The sequence below is a fragment of the Lytechinus pictus genome, chromosome 1 (genome assembly GCF_037042905.1).
Source record: "Lytechinus pictus isolate F3 Inbred chromosome 1, Lp3.0, whole genome shotgun sequence".
In the NCBI taxonomy this organism is placed as follows: Eukaryota; Metazoa; Echinodermata; class Echinoidea; order Temnopleuroida; family Toxopneustidae; genus Lytechinus; species Lytechinus pictus.
This window is the reverse complement of record NC_087245.1, coordinates 9,639,989-9,662,662: the sequence shown is the minus strand read 5'-3', so window position 1 is coordinate 9,662,662 and position 22,674 is coordinate 9,639,989. Positions and strand designations below refer to the sequence as shown.

At 35.3% G+C, this 22,674-nt stretch overlaps 1 protein-coding gene across 4 annotated transcripts; it reads right to left on the bottom strand.

Annotated features, from left to right (window-relative positions):
- Nucleotides 1–549: 549 nt before the first annotated feature.
- Nucleotides 550–21,938, bottom strand: LOC135153183 (mitogen-activated protein kinase kinase kinase 13-like). 4 transcript variants are annotated; one of them, XM_064095433.1, is made up of 12 exons: nt 21,903–21,938; nt 14,835–15,106; nt 13,989–14,245; nt 12,576–12,759; nt 10,979–11,170; nt 10,406–10,616; nt 9,753–9,968; nt 8,999–9,108; nt 8,167–8,415; nt 7,037–7,889; nt 5,700–6,053; nt 550–5,226 (listed from the first exon to the last, which is right to left on the bottom strand). In XM_064095433.1, the coding sequence occupies exons 2-12, from the start codon at nt 14,984–14,986 to the stop codon at nt 5,173–5,175; spliced, it is 2,832 nt and encodes a 943-aa protein (XP_063951503.1). In that variant the 5' UTR covers nt 14,987–15,106; nt 21,903–21,938; the 3' UTR covers nt 550–5,172. The 4 variants fall into 4 exon arrangements, 3 of the variants coding, with proteins under 3 accessions (XP_063951503.1, XP_063951496.1, XP_063951509.1); XM_064095426.1 differs by lacking the exon at nt 21,903–21,938 and adding an exon at nt 21,142–21,272; XM_064095439.1 differs by lacking the exon at nt 21,903–21,938 and adding an exon at nt 16,059–16,293.
- Between the last annotated feature and the right edge of the window lie 736 nt (nt 21,939–22,674).

Here is a 22,674-nt window from a genome sequence, read left to right as displayed (position 1 = left end):
AATCTTTCTTATTCTCATATTCTCTATCTCCTCCTTTGTTCTACACCCTCTATAACATCCGAAGATGATCTTCTTGTCCCATCAATATCACCCCCTCTCCAATAAACCTTCCATATCCTCTTCTTCCCCACCCTATCTCCCATTCAATTCACTTTTCCCCTTAATCATTCCATTGAAGTGTAATTACTCTCTTACCAGCTCATGCCCTGAACCCCTTTTCTCATAAGATTATCCATACACTGTTTTTTCTTAATTCATTTTCAGATGCTAAAAGTTGTTTGTATATATTTTGCTCCAGTAAATTACTAAAAGCAGCCTTTTCAGGTCATTCTTTCAACACCAACAAAAATTCATTTTGTGTGATTTCGCTCATCAGAATTGTAAAATATTTCATGCTGTTGCTAGGTATGGCAAATTCTACCTTTCCCCAATTCTCAATTTACCACCTATTTCCTCATTTATCCCTTTCTTGCTTTTTGCTTCCGTTTCACTCTACTCATCTCTACCCTTAACACTACATCAGCAAATGGTTACAATCATTTCATTAAGTATATTTTCATATGTTCATTTATTGTACATACCTGTTTTGACATGATATATCTCAATTACACTTTAAAACTTACTTTGTACTTTCACAACACAAAAAAAACCTCATTACATTTCTTTCTGATCCACATCATCAGTCTTTCAAGAAATCTGAACATTCAGATAGTTGTTTTACATTCATCATTCCACACATTCTCTGAAGCCAGAAAATATGATAAACCTGCATGCAGGCAGGTCATCAAAAGACTTCCTGTCAAATTGACATTTAAACAATTCATATTTGAAGTAGCATCAATTCACTGAGCTACTGCAGTCAAACACACTGTAACATACATGTGTCATCCTGACACAGTATTATCAATCAGTAGTAGTACCCAATAAGTTGGGTAAAATACCCTGGGTTTGTTGCAATCCTCTGACATTATAGGTTAGGCAAGGTATTGGATTCATCACTTCTTGATCATCTCTCCTTAGATATGTTTATTTCTATTTCACTGATAAGCATTGCTAGAAAATCAAGAACATATTAATTCCAAGGGCATTTATATAAGAATACAATTTGATCTCTATAAAATAAACCATCATCTTAAAAACTCCAGTGATCATGTGGTAACACAACTAGAATCTGATCACTAATTAAGTACCTGAATTAAAGCAAATTCCTTTTTAATGAATATCCAAGTCAAGCCAACATCAAAGTTATATTCTCAATGGAAATGTAGGGTTTGAGGTTCATGGATTACTGGCCATGTCTTATAAAGAGTTGTGATTGATCCAATCAACCACAACTATGGAATGCCAGCAATGTCAACATTATGCATGATTGTTCAAAATATTTTATAACTATGATGTATCTTTATACATTCCTTGTATTCTTGAAAATTCTGCGTGCTTCTTTGGTTACAAGGAAAATTGTTCAAAGTTCTTGTAGAAAATATTATTACAATGATGGATTCCCATAGGATTGAGGTTGATTGGATTAACTGTAACTCTTTGTAAGACAGGACACTGAATACAACTTTTCAAAATAGGATGTTCGCTTCTTAAAGCAATAGTGCATTAAAAACAATGCAGAAATATATGAGAGGACATCTGTAAGAATCCATTCCTTTAAAACTTTCATAAGTTACATGCATAAAAAGTTTGTGTGCAATTATGTGGACAAGCAATCACAAAAACATGACCTGTTGAAAACATGATGCATAGACATCAAAGGATATCTATGATGTAAAAGCAGTGCCTAAAATCATACCAATCTGTATCTGAATACATGATTGCTGTTAAAAATCAGCCATTATATTTTCATCATTTCAGTAAAAGGACTATTCAATCTTAATTTGATGGGGCTAAGACATCACCATTCAGTTATGTTTTTCACTTTTGAGATTAGAAAAGAGCATTAGATGTTTTAATAGGACACTAATCCTGAAAGAATCTGATATTATATCCTACAAAATTGACAGCTAATGTAGGAATTCCAAACTCCAATGTAGAATATTACATGCATTTAATACCCCAGGCTACTCCAGTGGGGGGGGGGGGGGGTGTCCTTTCAGGAGCTATCCTAGGGAACCCCTGTGAATATTACAAAGTTAAGTAATAAATAATAATTGTTTTCATGAAATTGCACACATTTGAGAATTCTTGTGCATCTTTTTCTTCTATATTTATAAACCAGCACACCAATGTTAGGTTGTTTTTTTTAGTTATCCTCTAATCTATTCCTTTATATGAATAGTTGGGTCATTTACCAAGGATCAACTAGAACCACAATTCCATAAAATATACATCTTTAAAACAATGCAGATGTGAAAAATAGCATAACAAAATCAATAAACAAATGCTCTCTTTTTTTACAATGATTTGCAAAGGAATGACTCTGTTTCATAGGGTCACCTTCCAAAGAAAAGCACATTTTCTTGTTAAACAAAGTCTTGAGAAAGATTGAACATTGCAAATAATAGCACGATCATAAAAACTTTGTGCTTTGGCCTCAAATGGGCAGAGCTAAAATGCAAATAGGCTACTAAATCAAATATGATAAATTGTTATCAATATTTTAATAACAAATACCAGTAGGCATTTTAATGTACATCTCTCATAAAATGTTTATTACACAATATACATGTACATAACATATTTCATGTTCGCAGTGATACAGTATTGAAAGATACAACATGTATATGCTATTAATAATAAAAGAATACAAAGCGAAAATGGTTTCAGGTTTACCTTCTGTAAACAAACATAAAAATGGTCCTTTCCTGAAAAGGACTAGCAAAGAAACACTCATAATCATAAAACCACTCATTAAGCTTTATTGGCTGGCAAGAACAAAAGAGACTGATAAATAGCCTTTAAACATAAATGAAAGTTATCATATCGGGGGGGGGGGGGGGTAAAGTCACTGATAAAATTAATAATGACCATGCTGCCATGGGGTAAAATTGTTCAGTACTGAAGTCAGTAAGCTAAATAAAAATACAAGGTGTTCATATATTACTATCACTGAGAACTGAAGTTTCATACAAATTACTTTAATAACTAGTGATTTTTTTTCAGCTTTAATTCTATTTAACGTGTCTGTCGTTACATTATCTAATAGAGATCTTTGAATTATGTTGCATGATAAAAATGGAAGGATGAATTAGCCATTTATCATTGATAAACTAAGTATTTACAGGGTGATCATGGCAGTGAATGACTATGGGAGACTTCTTCAATTTTAAATCCAAGAAATCAACACCTAATTTACATTTTTTTACAATAATTTACACTTTAAAAAAGATTTAATATACACTCAGTCATTTCCATTGAGGAGAAACATTAAACCTCACTGTCCACTATTCATAATATCTTTATGAGGAGCTTTCTTTTCATCTGCCGTTACTATCTCCAAAAACATCTTTCAGTAATTCGTACATGACTGAAAACAATATATATTTTCAGTACTTTGTCACTGTATGGAAGTTATTATGATTTAACACAAATATGTACATCAGGTATTTATTTTGTCAAAGTAAATTCAGTACTCCTGTCCCATCAATAAATTATTGAATTATTCCTAAATCAAGAAACATTTCTGGAAAATACACATTTATTGCAGTACTGTTGCAAACCACCAGAAATCTGATCATGTGATCTACAACAATATGATTTCCAAAAACAACAACAAATCAATAGGTCTAGCTAGAAGTTAGTCTTGATACAGCCACATCATCAGTATAAAAAAATGATGATCCTATCTGTATATATCAAATGGACATGATTTTTTCAAGACTTCTTGATGGGAAACGAAGACTGAGCAAACATTTCCTTTTGTTATAGATGCACGAGGCAATACCTGAGAACAGTCACATATGCAGTTGCATTTGAATCGAGAGCGTTGCTAAATGTCTTCTACGACTTTATTAGATCAGAAATTCCTCAAAATGAATTGCAAATGCATGAAAGAATCAAACTTTAAAACAAAACTCAACTGCGATTCTCAAACAGGCAAATATGAATTCGAACTTGAATGACGTCCCCATTCTCAAATTAAGAAAAGGTTTGGAGTGTTATTCACATTTTCTTTTTCTCTCTTTTAATGTTCCACAAAAAAGCATATGAATATAGGATTCATTCTTCATAAATTTTTTTATAATTGCACAATCTTTTTATATACTAAAAAATACAGCAGCTTCAATGTCTTTTGTAAAGAAAGAGCTTTACTCCTCAATAGATATATTAATTCACTGATAAACAGTTTGTAATATATATGAAAAACCAATAAGAATACATGACATTTTACAAATGAATTATATATTTTCATCATTGCACTTTTCCGGACTCGGAACTTCTGATGTCCTGCTACACTTTGAATATAAAAGGTTTTGTAACAAATCACGACAAGTTTGAAATGGTATTGTTCTATGTCAGTAAAAATATCATAATCAACCAAATGTATAGATATTTTCCTTTTTTGTACTTCAATGGAGTCAGTAGCATCAACCGAATTAATGTTCTTAACTCAACTGAAAAAAAAATTGATTGTGTTTATAGATTTTTATATGGCACCATTCACTTTGTACAGATGCTTTAGTGTGTTACTTTAAAACAAAATTTCTCCAAATATTTTCTCAAAGAACTCATCAATATGAAACCATAAGCTGGATAAATGAATAATTAGTTTACTTTTTCTTCAAATGAATACATTTCTCTCTCTCAGATAATACTTTTTAAAACCTTTCAAATTTATAAGTACAAGTGACATCATCATCAAAGTATTATCAGATACATCATTCACAATCACTTTGTACATGATTTTGAATTTCATGAAAAGAGCACATAAATGTTATGTCATGCATATAAGCAATAGTAACTCTAATGCCCGAATGTATCATAACAATGAAAGAGGAAATGTATTAGAATACATGAGCTTAACAAATCAAGTACTAAATTAATTCACATGAAGCAAATGATATGAATAGTCTGTTTTGAATATACATGAAAAGCTGCAGTAACAATAAAATAATACTTTTTTTTCTTCTTTTCTGCAGGATAAACTTTAACAAAGCTGCACAATATAGTATAGATTGCCACATCTGTTGAGGTCTGAAGTAATAAATGAATCTCGTCTGCAAACACCTAGTCTCCGCCTTCGTCACTACTGGAATCTGTCTCTGTGTAGTGTATTTTGCTCTGTGGAAATATAATAGAAACAGTTTTGATGAGTATTATTCAGTTCTGAAATTACCCATGTGAAAAATTGATAATATAATAGAATTTATATTAAGAAGATGTCACTATAAACCTATCAGACATCTAAAACTAATATAATAGTACCAGATATAATTAACAAGAATGACAAAAAATTAGGAGATACTGAAAAAGCATTTCAAGATACAAAGACAAAATATATAATATAGAACATGATTGATAAATAAATAAAATTACTTTATAAATGAACATGAAAATTATAAAAATATAACTACAATATACATATTACATATATGAAGCAAGAGATGCCCAACATATATGAAGCAAGAGATGCGCAACAATGTATATGGGAGTTTGCATGTATGTGAGAGACAGAAAGTGAGAGAGGAGAAAGAGAATTACAGAAAAATAAAAAAAAGGAGAGAAAGAGAATAAAAGTTTGTGCCTTGACTTACCTCATAGCTCTTATCCCCAGAGATCTGTTTCATGACCTGTCTAACAACACGTTCCTTGTCTGAGAGACCATCAGATGTCATGGCTCCTAGGTCATGGTGATCAGGGTTCATGCTGATAGCAACAGAGGACAGACTGCTAGGTGTGGTGGTACGGGCTCGTTGGCCTGGCTCTGGGGTGGGGCCATGGGACCGATCGCTGGTGTTGTCTTCTTCGGAGAAGATGCCATCGGAGTGATCGGTGGAGAAGGACTGACGGCTTTTTGGACGCAACCTGTCGTTTTGTATCGTCAATGTGTCTTCATCACTGGAATGGTCTGGCGCAGCTTCCTCATTATCACTGGAACTCTCACCTCCCTACATAGATGGGAATATAGATAAATCATGGAAACCATGAATTATGCACATTATATACAGATGACCCTTTTCAAAATGAGTTTTTTCAGTTACATGATTGGAAAGAAATAATATATTCATATGATGAAGTTCTTATGGCACAATAGTCTGCCTAACTCATCTCAATAGACAACACATTAAAGGGGAATCCAACCCAATTAAAAACTTGTTTTTATAAGAAAAAGAAAAATCAGACAAGTTGATAGTTGAAAGTTTGAACAATATTGGACAAACAAGAAAATTATGAATTTTTCAAAGTTGTAAATATTGGTAATCACTATACTCATGGAGACTTCAAATTGGCCGCATATGGGATGTCATAGTGATGTAAGGCAAGGACTACTCTTCCATGTACTCCACTACATATTACGGCTAGAATGTCATTTTTCCTCAAAGTTTTATTTCAAATTATATTTTTCTTTCATGAGGACATTAAACAATATACTACCTGGGTTATATTTAGATTACTGCCCCAGGGGAATTGGTACTTAGGAGAAAACCACAAATCCCTGATAATAAAGTACATGGCCTATGGGAAAGTTGTCCTTGCCCCTTGTCATAATTTACTTACCCAGTTGCCAATTTGAAATCTACATACTATTAGTGATCCCAATTTTAAAGCAGCTATAACTTTCTTATTTCTTGTCAGATTTCTTTCAAATTTTCACCATTCTGTTTAATTTATTTTTCTCCTTCCCAATACAACATTTTAAGGCCAAGGCTGGATTCCCCTTTAAGTGCATGTAACTTCAAGCAGAGGTCTGTTTACACAAATAAAAATGATTTTGCAAATTCATATTCCCATTGATTATCGTAACAGATTATAAATTTAATTGGCATTATCCTAATTTCAATATTGATCATTCTATGTTTTTGTAGTAGCATATCTGGAACATTTCTACACAATGATCAAAAGAGATAAAAACAAATGTAAAGGGACTTACCTTCGTTTTGTCTAGAGATGACTTTGTCTTCTTTGTTGGAGAGGGGCTTCTCTTTGAAATTCCTGGACCTTTCCGCAAGGAACCTACATTCCTCCTGATAGGACTATCTGCTGAAGCAAGTCTGTGTCCTATATAGGAGGACTTGAGTCCCATAACCTCCATTCCTCCTAACCTAACACCACCCATGGAATGATCTGAAGAACAGTTCATTTCTGCATTAACAGTGATGGCCGTGGAATTGGAGGGACCTTCCTGACCACTTGGTCCACTGGTGGCCCCTTGAACGGGACTATTGCTATTCAAAACGTCAATCTCGCTGGTGAAGTTACCAATTGTCCTTTGTCTGTGCTTATACTTCCGTTGAGCCGCTTGGCTTTGGCCTTCGTTCACAATTTGAACATGTCCAGGACGGCTCTTTGAGTTACGTCCATTGCACCTACATATGCCACCTGCGATCTCCGCAGGAGAGTGGATATTGAAACGACAACCATGTTTCCTGGACATTGTGCCTTCTGTAACAAGTCTTTCACTCTGGGAGCGCTTGATAAACCTTGAGGTTTCTGCATCAGGCTTACGAATGTCCTGGGTACTTGAGGAAACATCTTCATCTGCTTTCCTTGGGCTACTACTTGGGGGTTTACTGGATTCTAAGCTTTCCTTAGACGGTGATGAGGCTTTCCCAGAAAAACTTCCTCTACCATGGCTATTGTTCCTGCGATGGCGTGACTTGCGCTGAGGCAAGGTCTTTGCTCGGATGGGTGAGGTCTTGGTATTGAGGTTGGCTCTTGGAAGGGTTGCTGGAGATCTATTTTCTGGCTCTGGACTTACTGAGGAACTTCCAGGACTTGGTGATCTGGAAAAAGATAAAACGTACAGTATATCTTTACCCACAGTTAACTCTAAACTGAGGCAGTCCATGCAAAAGAATTTTCAATCCAAATATCTTGAAGTGCATATTGTATTCCTGACTTTCATGACTACAAGAGAGTACAACTATCATAATCATTGAGAAAATATCATTTGAACTCAGTGCATCCAAACTGCCACTTGTATCTTAGAGTTACATTTAAGCAAGACTGACTTAGACCCATCTACATCCTATCTAGCCAATGGTCAAAACTAATAATTACCTTCCAAGTGTAGCCGAACCTCCATGAGATTGCAGCGATTTTTCAATGAGTTTTTGGACAGTACGAGCCTTGAGGATGGGTTTGAGTGCCCTCTTCTTCTTGACCTCAATCTCGCTGATCTGTTTCTCCCTGCGCATCAGCTCCCTCTCCCTCTGCTCCAGCTGGAGAAGACAGGAGTGCAGCTCCATGTAGAGGTCATTGGCTCGTTGCAGCTTGCGCTCATAGTGTTCCCTGATGTCCTGTGCATGCCTGCATGGTAGGGCAGAAAATATCTCTATCTTCAGTGTCTAAACATTTTTTTGGCTAATTACAATCACAATCCTACTAACAGTATAAACAGTTTGTTCATCTAGATTCAAAGTGATATCTCACTATGTTTTACAGATGTATCACAATCCCCATCATTTGATTCTGGCTTGTCTGCATGCAGTGTACATTCTCCACTCAATGGGGAAGAATTCCAGTCAAGGGCTGTGCTACTCAAAGTACTAACTACATATATGTATCACTGTGATGAGCAGTAATACTAATCAATTACACATGTTAATTACATGCATCAATCCTGTTTTTATTATATTTCTACATAAATAATCAGTATACGACATGTCGGTATTTATAGCTACCAGTTACTCAACTTTTGGTCAGATTTATGAAAGAGAAGTTCAACCTGCAGTCCATTTACATTCATGACTTCCTTCACATTAAAATATTTCCAACACAAACCTTACTTCAGATAAGTATATAGGTATGAAAAGAATACAATAGGCAGTAAGTTTAAAAGATATCGCCGATGACAATCGTATGTACAGATAATATCTGTTAGCATTATTACCTGAGTTCATCCTGTCTTCTTTTGATGAGGTCTTCATCAATGTGGCACATGGATGATCCCTCAGATTTCATTTTCTCAAATTGGAGCTTTATCTCTTCTCTCCAGTCAACCTTCATATTTAAAAAGAATAAACATCGAAAATAACATAATCTCTAAAAGTTACTTCCATGCTATAGATTATGTCATTATCATATAGGAAAGGTAGTAATCAATATAGAATGTAAACACACTCAATGCAATCAGGATATGCATGCACATTCATCCTCCACCCCTGGAATGCCAGGAATTTCATTAACGCCCATTATTGATCACACAAATGCAAGCCATCTGGTCTCGTTTTGACTCTGGCATACCTGGCAATATTGATTTTTACCTTCAACATGGCAACTAAAGGCATTACAATATATTAAAACAAAATACCTCTGACAGTGGAATTTCAGGAATGCATAGTTATAGATTTTTTTGAAGTGATATAGATTTTAGTGTTATGCAATATTTACAATTATGACAATGGCTCAGTTCAACAGGCAATGAGACCATTTCGCAGTATGAAAGAGAGAGGTAACCTATTCCAAGACATAAAATCCATTAAAAAAAAAAAGGGATAATTTCACTGAACTGTTTGGCAAGGAGTAAAAGCGATTCACTTTTTTTTTTGGGGGGGGGTGGGGGTGAAAGGGCCAAAAATGGCCCTCATCTAAATCAGCAAGTGCATTTTAAGCTTATACAAAAAGTATGCATGACTGTATATTACCTGCTTGTCAAAATAAGCCTCCTGTGGCGTTGACAAGAAGTCTACAGCAGCGATGTCAATATGCATGAGGATCTGCCGAAAGGATGGTCTATTCCTGGTCTTGGCGCTCCAGCACTGCATCATAAGAAGCTTGAAGCCATCAGGACAGGTGGATGGGATGGGTAGCTGAAGGCTGTTGCTTCCTACACCCCAGATGATGGCAGAGGAATCCACATCCTTCAAAGACAAATGGTTCATTAGCTTTAGTTACAGAAAGCAGTTCGGCTCTATGTTTAATCAATGCTCTGATGCATGAATATTCCAATTAAGACATTGAGCTCTTTGAAAGAGATAACTAAGGATAATACCTACTGAAAATTACACTAAAATAAAATTTTGTTCTAAAGGAGTATGTATCAGATGCTGCGAGGGCATGAATCAAGTGTAACTTATATCTGATTACTCTTTAAATCTACTTTCAACTCCATACATAAATGGTATTAATCTATGATTTGCTGGCTCCTTCCAATATATTCTTTAACTTCTGGCAACAATTCTTCAACAACAATGACTATATTCAAATGGATGTTACCATTTCTTTACAAACTCATAAGAGAACATCAAACAAAGATTATGGGTGAAAGACCATCATCACAGGGCCATTCTGTCTTTACCTTGTAAGGCATCTCTCCAGTCAGTAGCTCCCAGAGGACCACACCGAATGACCAAACATCAACTTTCTCTGAGCAGGGTTCATTACGTATCACCTCTGGTGCCATCCAAGCCACGGTGCCAGCGAATGACATCTTGGTGCTCTTCTCATTCCACTCTCTACTGGTGCCAAAATCTGAGATCTTCAGGATGTCATTATTTGCCACTAGCACACTGCAATTACAAAGTGGTTTAAATATTTCTTGGTAAATTTCATCCCCTCTCTTTAAAGCTTTGCTGGAAAATGGCAACAGTTTGCCTCATATTAACAGGGAGGATAGTTACCTCTTCCTTTTCTTCATTTCTATAATGTTATCTAGAATGAACATCATCTAGTATTATATTTCACTTTGAAGAGTTATACTATGTGATGATCAGCCTCCTGATTAAGAATTGCTATTGAGTTTTTATCAATAAAGAGTTTTTTTCTCCTGGAAGAACTCGAAGTCAAAACAAATAAAATAGAAAGATAATATTGATGACATTGAGTAAATAGAAAATGGCATAGGAGAAATTAAGTGGAATGGTTCTCTTACTTTGGTGACTTGAGATCCCTATGTATTATCTTATGTGCATGGAGGTAGTGCATGCCCTGAGCAATCTGTTTGGACCAGTCAATCATCAACTGAGGGGGAATCTCACGTCCGTCCCTTAGCACTTCATATAGCTGTCCAAATGGGCAGTACTCCATCAGGATACAATAGCAAGGTGCTAGCGTGCACACACCCCTGGGAAGAAAAGAGTAGTCCATTGATAATTTTAGTACATTGAACTCTGAAGATGTTTCAGTGGATGATATCATCAATATAATAGATCTTAAAACACATATTACATGTCTTAGAATTTTATCATCTCTAACTAACAACAAAGAGACACAAACTTAACCATTTTAATGAAAGGTACTAAGTTATATCTGAACACAATATTGAAATTAGAATATGGTCAGAGCGATTCAAAGAAAGCATTTTTTCAATAATATCACTTTGTAGAATATGCTCTAAAAATATAGTCATTCTCATGATATGTCCCAAAAGTAAATGAAATCATAGAGTTGAAAATTATGTTTCGTTTAATAAAATCATAAAAAATAAAAGCAAATCCAACTCTCGACTAAAATCAGCATGAAAGATAAGAGAAAAAGAAGTTGGTTCAAGCTTAGCTAATCCCCTTGCCCTCATCCCTGACTCACTGTTCCTCATCTTATCCCTTGGGAACAATGGAACTGTCCTCCTCATCAAATACTCATCCCATCTACTTAATATTAATGGCGGCACTTTGCTACCAATACAGTCTACTCTTGACATTTTGATCATCATGTTCACCTATCTATGACCGGGAGCTATGGACCGGTGCTTCTTGACATCGTCATCCATCTTGGATGCTTGTCATAAATCATGCATTGCTCTCTTGAGGGAAAGAATGTAATGCTTCATTTCCTTTATCTTAACCCAAATCATACAGGCGTAACAGAGTGCGTACCTAACCTCATTCCCATCCCAATCAAGGGATGGGTGTAACTTTCCAAGTAAATGGCATTTATGCAATTATACTGACTAAAACCCCATTGAGACTCTAATGAACCATTTTTCCATGAACTACACAAGAGCACACTCAATATGATTATATGAAAGCCCTCAAGATTGATCCTAAAAATCTTGAAAATAATTTGGTCGATCATGGTTGTTAGATACCACCTGTTTATAAAAGCCACATTTATTTCCATAATATAAATCATTTCTCATTGGGGTTATACACTGAAGGCAATCTGTCTATATAAACAAACAGACTTCATCAATCATACTTTTTATGTTGACATCACTATACATTGAAGATTGAAAGGCAAATTTTAATATTTCATGTATTCCAGCCCTGGCATGGAGTTATTTTTTCAGTGGCCAACTTAGATGGGAGCATTTCCAGTTCTGTCCCTATGCCCCCTAATTCCAAATTTTGCGATTGTTACAGAGCTGCAACCCCCACACACCCCTTCCTTCTTTTCACAATACTTATCAGAAAATTCAAGGAGCAGTTGGCTCCAGTATCAAACAATCCTTATTTTTGGCTTGTCTGAAAATTATGAGTTCTGTAATAAATTCTACAATTTAGATACGCCCTACTCCTGTATGCACTTACTTTATTGTCACAATATTCTGATGGTTGAGTTTGCGTAAATGCTTGATGTCCGTTTCCTTTTCATCCCTGACCTTCTTGACGGCGACTGGTTCCGTCCTGTACCAGCCTAGGAAGACAGCGCCTTGGGCTCCACTTCCTAACCATTGTAGGTTGCGGATATTCTCAAATGGAACCTCCCAATCATCTGAAAGAAGAAGAAAAAGGGGGAAACAAGAAATTTAGGACATGAATCTCAGATGCATGTGACAAACGGAAACTTAACTCAGCAGAGCCATCGAGAGGATGATAATACATGAAATGAGCAAAAAAATAAAATAAATAAACTGCACTGAATAAAGGTACAACCATAGAATATAAAGGCAAATTTTAATGGATTGCAATACAAACAGATATACAAAACAATTCATTGAATTGTTGATTTTTTTTTTAAATAGATTGTAATTCTAACAAAAATCTACAATGGCCTGATTCCACAAAGTAAGATTAAATCATGGGATGTTTTAATCATCTATAGGTTTTTTAAATAATATATGCACAGAATAGAGTCATGTCTTTTTATAAAATGAAAAATAGCATTAATTCACACTTATAGAAATTCTTACGGTTTGAAATGTATGTGGATTGGGCAAAATGTAGACAAACTTCAAAAGCACCATACAAGAAAATAACAATCGAAAAAAGCATAAATGATATCACAAACGAGTGAGCTTTATATAAGAAAAGAAGAAAAGGGAAAAAGTAGTCAAGTGACAAAAAAAAAAGCAGAATTCACTGATTGTCCAAGTGCAACAAACAATATTGGCCTCCATGTAATAGCATCTGACAATATATAATATGAAAATTACCCCTCTCCACTTTTCATGTCACCATCAACATTGATTTGTCTGAGGCCTTTGGGCAAGGATCTGCTTCAAAACACTTATAGGAGCCTAGGATGGCGTCTCATTTGCATAGATGCATGAAGGTCAATAAATACCTGTAGGCCTATTTATCTCCTACCCTGGCTGCTTACTGGATCAGTTAGAGAGAATTGTTTATCATGTCATACTTTTCCACTTTGGTGTATACTTTATACACTGATATTCCTTGATCCATCACAAAGTGTATGCAACCTCCCCCCCCAAAAAAAAAAAAAATAAATAAAGAGATTGAAAAGTTATGTCTGGATTAACAATTCCGTGTCCAATACCAATTAAATTACTCTCTCTAGTGATCCAATATATTTACGGGCTAAATCTATTTGCTTCCTATATCTGAAGGTAGCCATTAGAAGGTACAGAAAATCCCTCAAAAGGCCATCAAATTCAATGAAAAATTGTCATTTGAATGAACATATCCATGAGAAAGAGTACAAATAAGAAAAATCTCTATCATTTCTAGATTAAAACAAGTACCACTGCCTTTGTTACTTACTTAAAAATCCTTCATTTTGTTTCTCTTGGTTTCCCTTTCCGATCATGTTCCAGACCGGTTTGAGACACCCCCATATACCCTCCAACAAGCTTCGCCTTTGCATCCCTCTATAGTTCACCGCCCCCTCATTCCTAGTAAGAGTCTCACACGCCCCGCTGCCGTTATTGTTATTGTTGATGGTGTCACTCTTTCGGGGGATGCTCTGCTTTGGGGTCGAGAGGTCGATCTCTTCATCGCAACTCTCCAATTGCAAAAGGCTTTAGAGAGAGACGGAGGTGAAATAAACAGACAGTCCTGATGTTAATAACATCTGGAAGTCATGACTGAGTTATCAAGAAACCTTGAACGTAATGAATCTATGAGGTAAAATGTACAAGGTATTACAAACACCACGTATTCTTGACTTATCAATATTACCGAAAGAGCTAAAGTAAGCTGGATAAAAGGAACATGGAAAACTCCACTACCATGTTCATACTTCTTTACTAGAGAAGTTATTTCAAATGCACATACATGTATTTTAAAGACCTGTAGAATACACAATAAACAATGTGAATAGAAAAATGTGTTATAAAATAAGTCTGCAAAGCAGTAAATTTTCCTTGTTTAATTAAGGTCTTAGGGGGTCCATGGGGACCAACAGAATCACGAATTGGTTACTTCAAACTATTTGAAAGCGTTGAACTATAGCTGTAAATTAAGTAGACTTCCTTTCATTCAAAGTAGTACTTAGTCATAAAAGTTTTAAAAACCTAATAAAGGCCTATTACAAATATATTGAGATGTAGGCCTACATGAACTGTACATCAGTATCAAGATAAAAACCTCAAGAAGATTCAAACTCACCAGTTTGAGAACTTCTCATGCTCTGGGTTGGTTGTCACAGTTACCCGAGCCGGAGCATGCTGACTTGTGATTGGTTCGTCCTTGGTAGCATATAACTGGTGACTTCCACAATCAGTCACCGAAAGAGTGGCCATACTTTGCGGACTCGGCATGAAGGCAACGGTAGGACGCCCTCACGTTACACCGGTATAGCAGGTCGTTGATGCTGATTAGGGCCAAGATAAGCGAGTTTCAATTTGTAACAGGCACGAGGAGGTTGTTTATTTTTAATTCTGCAAGATACAATAAAAAGTAGCAAAGTACATGTTATCACCCTGTGAATAATACAAAGGCAAAATATTACATGTAGTCACAGATAAGTTATTTCACAATGATATCCTTGGGTATCCTCCCATGTAAATGAGGCCATTGTTATCAGGACACCATCTTCAAGAACACCAAAGATCACTAACTCTTTCAAAAAGCAGTATTCCAATATGAAATATCAATCCATGAAAAATTTATGAGACAATAAAGTTGCTGAACAGAAAAACAAATGAACAGCTGCAAAGTTTTATTCCATTTATACTCATGTCCAAACAGATTTAGAGCGTCACCTTAAAGAAGAAATCATAACACATGATGATTCTGATTCAAGCATGAACACAGGAAAATTCTGCGAAAGGGTCCACAAAGTGGTGCGTGTATCACACGATCGCAGAGATTTATGCAAAGCGAGGGCCGATGACTCAAGACAAGAGCCACACAGAATAATCAAAACATTCATAAATCAAAATTTTCCTTTACAAAAATACTTGTCAGTTGAAAAAAAATACTGTGGGGATCGCATCCAGCAATGAATCACATAAAAATTCTGAAGTCACAGAAATGAGAGAAAATAAACAAAATAAAAAGAAAATACACAGTACTCCAGAGGCAGTGTATAAAGGCCTAATAATAGAAAACATAAAGAGCAAGTAGATAATTACTTGATTGAATTAATTTACTATACGCAAGCAGCAACCTTCAAAGAGAAAATAGTGGAATAGGTTCATTAGTATGCAGGTCCAATATTTTATTGCCTTCAGAGCTTCCCCATCCATGAATAATAGTATGTATACACACACCCTTACACACGCATCTATAGAAGCAGCCTCTACGCATCCATTCATACACCCTAGTGGTCATTGCATAAATTAGCCCTACTCCTCATACACACAGATAGTTGCAGAGAGAGATGCTTACTACTATACAGTGTTCCATGCTCACAGAGCGGGTGCGAACACACTCATAACGCAACCGAACAGCTAAGAATCGTAGCGCAGAATGCCGCTGTGATGTTGATTACCAATAGTATGGTCCACCGTTTCAGCTCTGCTCCGAGTGTATAGTAGGCATATGACGTAATGGCGTTGAAATAGATGCATAGATCTGTATGCAGGCATTACGATAGCTACTAGATGCAGAACTGTGTGTGTGTGTTCTTCCAGAGACTTGGATTGTGTGGGGCAAATGCATTTGCAACCCATACACACAAATTATTATCTACCATGTTGTGCTTTATGAAAATTGATAAAGGGGTATGGGGACTGGTGTAACATCAGAGCTTAATTACGATGCCTGCTCTCTTTTTATGAGAGGGAATGGAAGAGAAATTGGATACAAGAATCAGATTAATGCTGAGTGGATAAATGCAAGTACGATGCACTGTCGTACTGCTCCATTGATTGCCCTTATCAAAATTACATAGATGAAGCTCTCATCGTAATGTGTTAGGGTTTTTAAGAAAATGAAACGCTGATCAGTTTATACTATTTCTATCAAGCTTAATTTTTTTTCTCCATTTTTACAAGAACTGGTGGGAGATTGCACCCAAAGAATATGTTGGTTATTCACCATTATCTACCTTAGTAATATTATTCCTTTCTTCATAACCATCATCATCATCATCCCCATCCCCACCACTGTCGTCACCATTGCCATCATCATCACATCCATGATCATGATGATCACCATCAAAATTAATCACCATCACTTTCATCGTCATAATCATCACAATCATCATCATCACATCCATGATCATGATGATCACCATCAAAATTAATCACCATCACTTTCATCGTCATAATCATCACAATCATCATCATCACATCCATGATCATGATGATCACCATCAAAATTAATCACCATCACTTTCATCGTCATAATCATCACAATCATCATCATCACATCCATGATCATGATGATCACCATCAAAATTAATCACCATCACTTTCATCGTCATAATCATCACAATCATCATCATCACATCCATGATCATGATGATCACCATCAAAATTAATCACCATCACTTTCATCGTCATAATCATCATAATCATTATCATGATTCCCTTCCATCTTCTGCAACAGTACAATTCTTTCATGCTCTCATATCTTCAATATTGTGTTGCCGTTTGGGGAAATTGAAATCGAAAAAAATTATAAAAAATATTTAAATTGCAGAATAAAGCCCTTTGTAGTTGCATGGGATGTCATTATTATGCTCACTCTGCCCCACCGTTTAGAAAACTTAGGTCTCTTATAATAAATTTATTTTTGATTTATACTATTTCTCTATTGCTCTACATTGTTTTCTTTATTTTCAGAATAAATTACCTCTTAAAAAATGTCCATGAAATGTTTGCTCTTAATCACCAAATCCACCATCACAATACCGGTTTTAAACATTTGTTTCACTTTATGGCCTGTTAAAACTAATAATGTAATGAAATCCGTACGACACAATTTCCCTGTAATTTGGAACTTGATCCATAAAGATATGATACAATGTGTTAAATCAGTTAATTCCCTTAAAAAAATTGAAGCAGTTTCTTTATCTGAAGTATGTGTAGTCATTTCTGTATTGTAAAAATTGTAATTTCTTGTCCTTTTGTTCATGTTTACTTTGTTCATATCATGTATTTTATCTTGTTATTTCTTTTAATGTACTGGGAACTGTGCATGTACAAGGCCTCTTGGCTCTCTTTGCAGTTCCCCATTTCATTTTCACTTTCTACTTTTTAGCTTGTTAATAATTTTGTTTATTTTGAATTATGTACATTTTTAACCAAAAATGAAATAATTGTGAATTGAATTGAATCATCATCATAATGTTGACAATGATTATCACTATCACCATGATCTTGACAATAATTTTTAATTGTATAAATTACCAAATAGGCAGAAAAAATCACAAGACTTTCTATAAACATAGAACACAATTACAGTTTTACAAAATACTTTTTTTGTAGAAAAATGCCAAATATCCCATGAGGAAATTTCTGTGTGTTTTCCCTTTTCTCTCAACATGTATACATACATGTATACCATGGAATTTTTATGGAAACTGATATCCTTCCAGAAAATATGAATTATTAATTCTCATTCAAACAACCATGCATACAGATTAACATGTTCATGGATATTTTCATGTTAAAGCCATGTGTTGTATTGTGAACTACATTGTAAGACCTTTGGAATAGTCCATTTTAAGTGACAAAACAAAAGAGAGAGAGAGAGAGAAAGAGAGATGAATACAACCAAGTGTATAGTACATGTATAAAGCCTACATGATGTAGGCTTTATCTACATGTACTTCAATATGGTTCTGATGTACATTGTTTAACATTGAATAGATTCATGAATGATTAAAATTAGATATCAATGATCCTTTTTTCCCCCAGTTGAAATTCACAAAATGAAGTATGAAGTACTGCTGACAACTCATGAATCTAAATAAAAATTCAACATTGAATTTAGTGTATCAGATACTATCGCACTCTCTCAACTCTCCAGCAAAATCCTAAATTTAGTGTTGATTAAATCAAGGAAGAGGAGTATATTTGGCTCCAGCTGCTAAAATCCCATCCCAAAATGGATTGAGGGCGCAGATACAAGTCTCCCATCTCTGGACGGCATTGGGATAATTTCCCTCTTTCCCATCCTGCCATAGTGAAGCAAAAGGATCATGTAAGCAGAGGCAAAGCGCAACCAAAGATTCATGAATTGAACATTAGAGGGCTTGCGCGACATAGCGGCACCAAGGCCTGGAGAATACGACCTTTGCGGAAGATAAGAGTGGAAGCTGGAGGGTTTTGTCTACTGCCGGCCGGGCGCTGCTCCAAAGAGCTTGTGAAGATGGAATCAGAGAGGATGGAGAGCCACATCGATTGTAAATTACGTTTCCTGTTGCATGGATGGATAGCATGCATGTGGAACATGTTATACTGACAGGCCACAAACCAGAAGAGCATAGACTTACTGAATAAATAAGATTCATATACATAAGGATGACTTTTCTAAAAACACTACATGGGAATGAGCATCATCTGAGATGTTTACCAGTATCAAATATCATTATACTATGAAATTCAAACAAACAGATTTCATATTGCACTTCTGACCCTATACCCTTTGTCTAATTGCCATATTCCATCATCATGGACTATCAATCTGCTATCAGCTTATTCCGTTCAGGGAAATCTCATCGAAGAGACACATGGCATTAGTGAGCAAGCGTTAGTCTTTGTTAATTGCACAATGAGTAGGAAGATTTCCGAGACAGACATTGAATAGCATCATAATATTTTGCCCTTCCAATTCTCTCTCTTCAGTATTATTTGCTTTATATCTCCCACCTGCAAACTTTTTTATCTTTCCCCAAACTTGTATGGTACTTACATGTATTTCCTACTTCCTACATGAATGTCGATGGAGGACTATTCCAGGATTGGTGGAAATTCTATGGCTATGTCAATTAGCTCCATGCGATTATTTGGAAATTGTTCAATGTTTAAATAAAAGTCGACCCCCGGGAGTCGACCATAACAACACTCAGATAAGATAAACTTTCGAAAAAGGGCGCGCCCAATTTGACCTCGCTTTCCTGCTCAACGAAAATTGCGATGCAAAGCCAGCTAGAGATCGTGATTTCGCCTCTGAAAAGTTAAGCATAAACAGCACTCCCAGGACCACGTTTACGATCGGCGTTCTGAAATGTTTGAAAACGTTAATTCTGTCTACACAATGGAAGCATAAACACACCCTTAGAGATTCAGCTGGTCAACACTAGCAAGAAATAAGATATCATGTTGCCGTAAAGTTTTTCCTCCTCAAATTTATTAATACAATTTCTGTCACCTCAGAGAAAATAACTTTTTATTCTTGTCATTTTTTTAAGGTAGCAAGTACAGTATAGCTTATTTTGGTAGTGGGATTTTTTCCCCTGAATGTGGGTAATTTACTGTGCACCCAACCCCAATAGGAAAGCCTGGATCTGCCTCCAGGTAAATTCATATACAAAACCAATCTTATTCAGCATATTATTTAGCCATTTTTATACTAACAATTTCTTTAATGCTTTTAGGTTTATAAATAATGCAGGGACCACACAGCTCTCACAGGCAAAGGGTTAAAAGCTATCCCTCCTTCAGACCCACCCTGAAGTTTGTGTAGTCAGTGAATCTTGGTGAAGATTGGCTATGACATTTATGAGTATACCATGACAGGATGATAGGTATCCCACTGGAACAGTAACGATATGCTACTTGATGTCATCATTTTCTGGGAAGCTGACCAGAGCAGCCACTCAACGCGGTGCATTTATTTGCAATCACGAGTCCGAGATGACTTGTTTTCAACTTTGACCCTGAGGATTGTTTGGTAACTTTGGTAAGGCCTTGGTGAAATGAAGTGTGATTAAATCATTGATGTTTAAACAATATTCCTAACAAAGAAGTCAAAGGAAAGGACTGATGATAATGGTCTATAGATGGATAGGTTCTTTCACATACGTGTTATGTTTAGGTTTATAATGATAAATTTCCTTACAATCGTCTGCAATTAAAAGTCAATCTGTATTCATATCCAAAAGTTTTTCATAGAAATTATTGATGGGCCAGTAATGGAGACTGTTTAATTGAAAAATTATACCTAATAGGAACTAAATTAAAAGCAGACTAGAATTTAAAAAAAAAGAGTTAAAAACATATTAAAGAAATGTGAACCAAAAAGAAAAAGGGTGAATGGTGAAGACCTTATCAAAACTTAAATAGAGAAATTAAAAACCTTAAAAATCTATAGATCAATATCAAAGCATATTAATTGTGGATAATAAATTCCCCACATTTTCAATTCCATCAAAGTAGATGACAATAGGACTACATTGTAAAAGGAGCAAAAAAAAGAAAGAAAGAAGTTTTTACTTAAAATAAACTTATGACACGTGAAGTTTGCAAACACTTCTTTTCCTAGCAATAATAATGATATTGACTACTTATTGTAAACTCACCTATGCCTAAAGAGCAAGAACATCCAGACTTGGAGCACCACTCAACACACTCAAGAATTCACATGGTGCAAAGAACACCCCTCCACCATCACAGTCCACATAGCATGTGATCAGTAAAGCCTATAGAGCCTACCCAACTATTCAAGGCAATAAAATAATATCAGACCAATCGACCAATCAGAAAAAAACTTTACCTACTCATTTGCATGAATCAATACTGCTGGAACTGATATATTGATGACCCCTAGGATCTAGTATTTATAGATGTCACGAGGACTTAACTTATTTGTGTCTATTCTTTGTTGCAATACCACAAAGATAGACTCTCTAAAGTTCTCAAGTGTTTTGTTTGCATGACTATATTCTTAAGTTGGTGTACTGTTATTGACAGATAGTGGGTTTTTTCCCCAAGTAAATATTTTATTCAATCATAAATAAACTTGCTTCAAAATATCAAATTATAATAAATATGATTTTACAATTAGAAAACCTGAAATCACAAGAACTTAGGAGCTTTATAAAATGAAATAATAACTTTATGACAATCATTTGTTTCTTCTATAAAGAGAAAACATTATTAAATTTCTGCAATTTCAAAAGAATGAAATTCACAGATTCTGTTGTGTTTCTAAAAAGTCTTTCATAAAAAAAAAAACTGTCTGTATGTTGATAAAAACAATCATGCCTTTCAGCTTTATTGAGATGTTATTAATCAAATTATTAACAAGACAAAAAGGAGTATGTACATGTATTCTACTCACACACTTGTTGGCAAAGAGACTTGACAAACACAGTGGACCCAAACAAGATCACCCGATCCTTCTTTGTAAATTGTTGCTCGATGATGTAATAGAAAAAGGGGGCATCCCCTTACCTCATTAAAAGTATTGACCAATCAAGTTGCTCCATTGAGAAAAGGGGTGGAGATTAATCATTGCTCAGGGCCATGCACCAGGTCAGTTCCTAATCCCCTTAACCAAACACAGGCCAGTTTCATTTTCTCTCCCCCCCTCTCTCTCCCCCTCTCTTTATATCTCCCCTCCTCTTTCTTCCTCCCCATCTCAGTCTACATGTATGTGTATTACATGTTTGCTATCTTTTTTGTACATTACATGTTTCTCCCTTGTTTTTTTTTTCCACATCATTCCCATAAACTTATGAGCTGCCAGGGCTTCATTGTTCAATTTCACTATTGTAGCTCACAATGCTTTCAGGCCTACTACTTTCATGGAGATGGATAAACAGGAGTGAACAAAAGTTTCAGAACCTTTTCACAAATATTGTATAGAACAATACAAAACCACAAACTTGTCTGAACAGGCATCATAAATAACAAGTGAAGGTCTCCAGTTTAGCATACTTTGAACAAGTATCCTTCAATAAGCTTTTATAATACTTTATATCATATAACAAATAAAATATAATGAACTTCAATATACCCCCATTATGACTAATAGTAGTTCATTTTTGGAGGGTGATTCTTCAACTAAAAAAAATTGTGAAATTGATTTTTAATTCAATGAAACAGCACCC

Coding starts and splice junctions, on each gene's coding strand:
- LOC135153183 (XM_064095433.1), bottom strand. CDS start 14,986: ATGCCGAGTCCGCAAAGTATGGCCACTCTTTCGGTGACTGATTGTGGA. Junction 10,617..10,978: donor AGGGATCTCAAGTCACCAAA/GTAAGAGAACCA, acceptor TTGTAATTGCAG/TGTGCTAGTGGCAAATAATG. Junction 7,890..8,166: donor GGTTCGGCTACACTTGGAAG/GTAATTATTAGT, acceptor ATCTTTTTCCAG/ATCACCAAGTCCTGGAAGTT.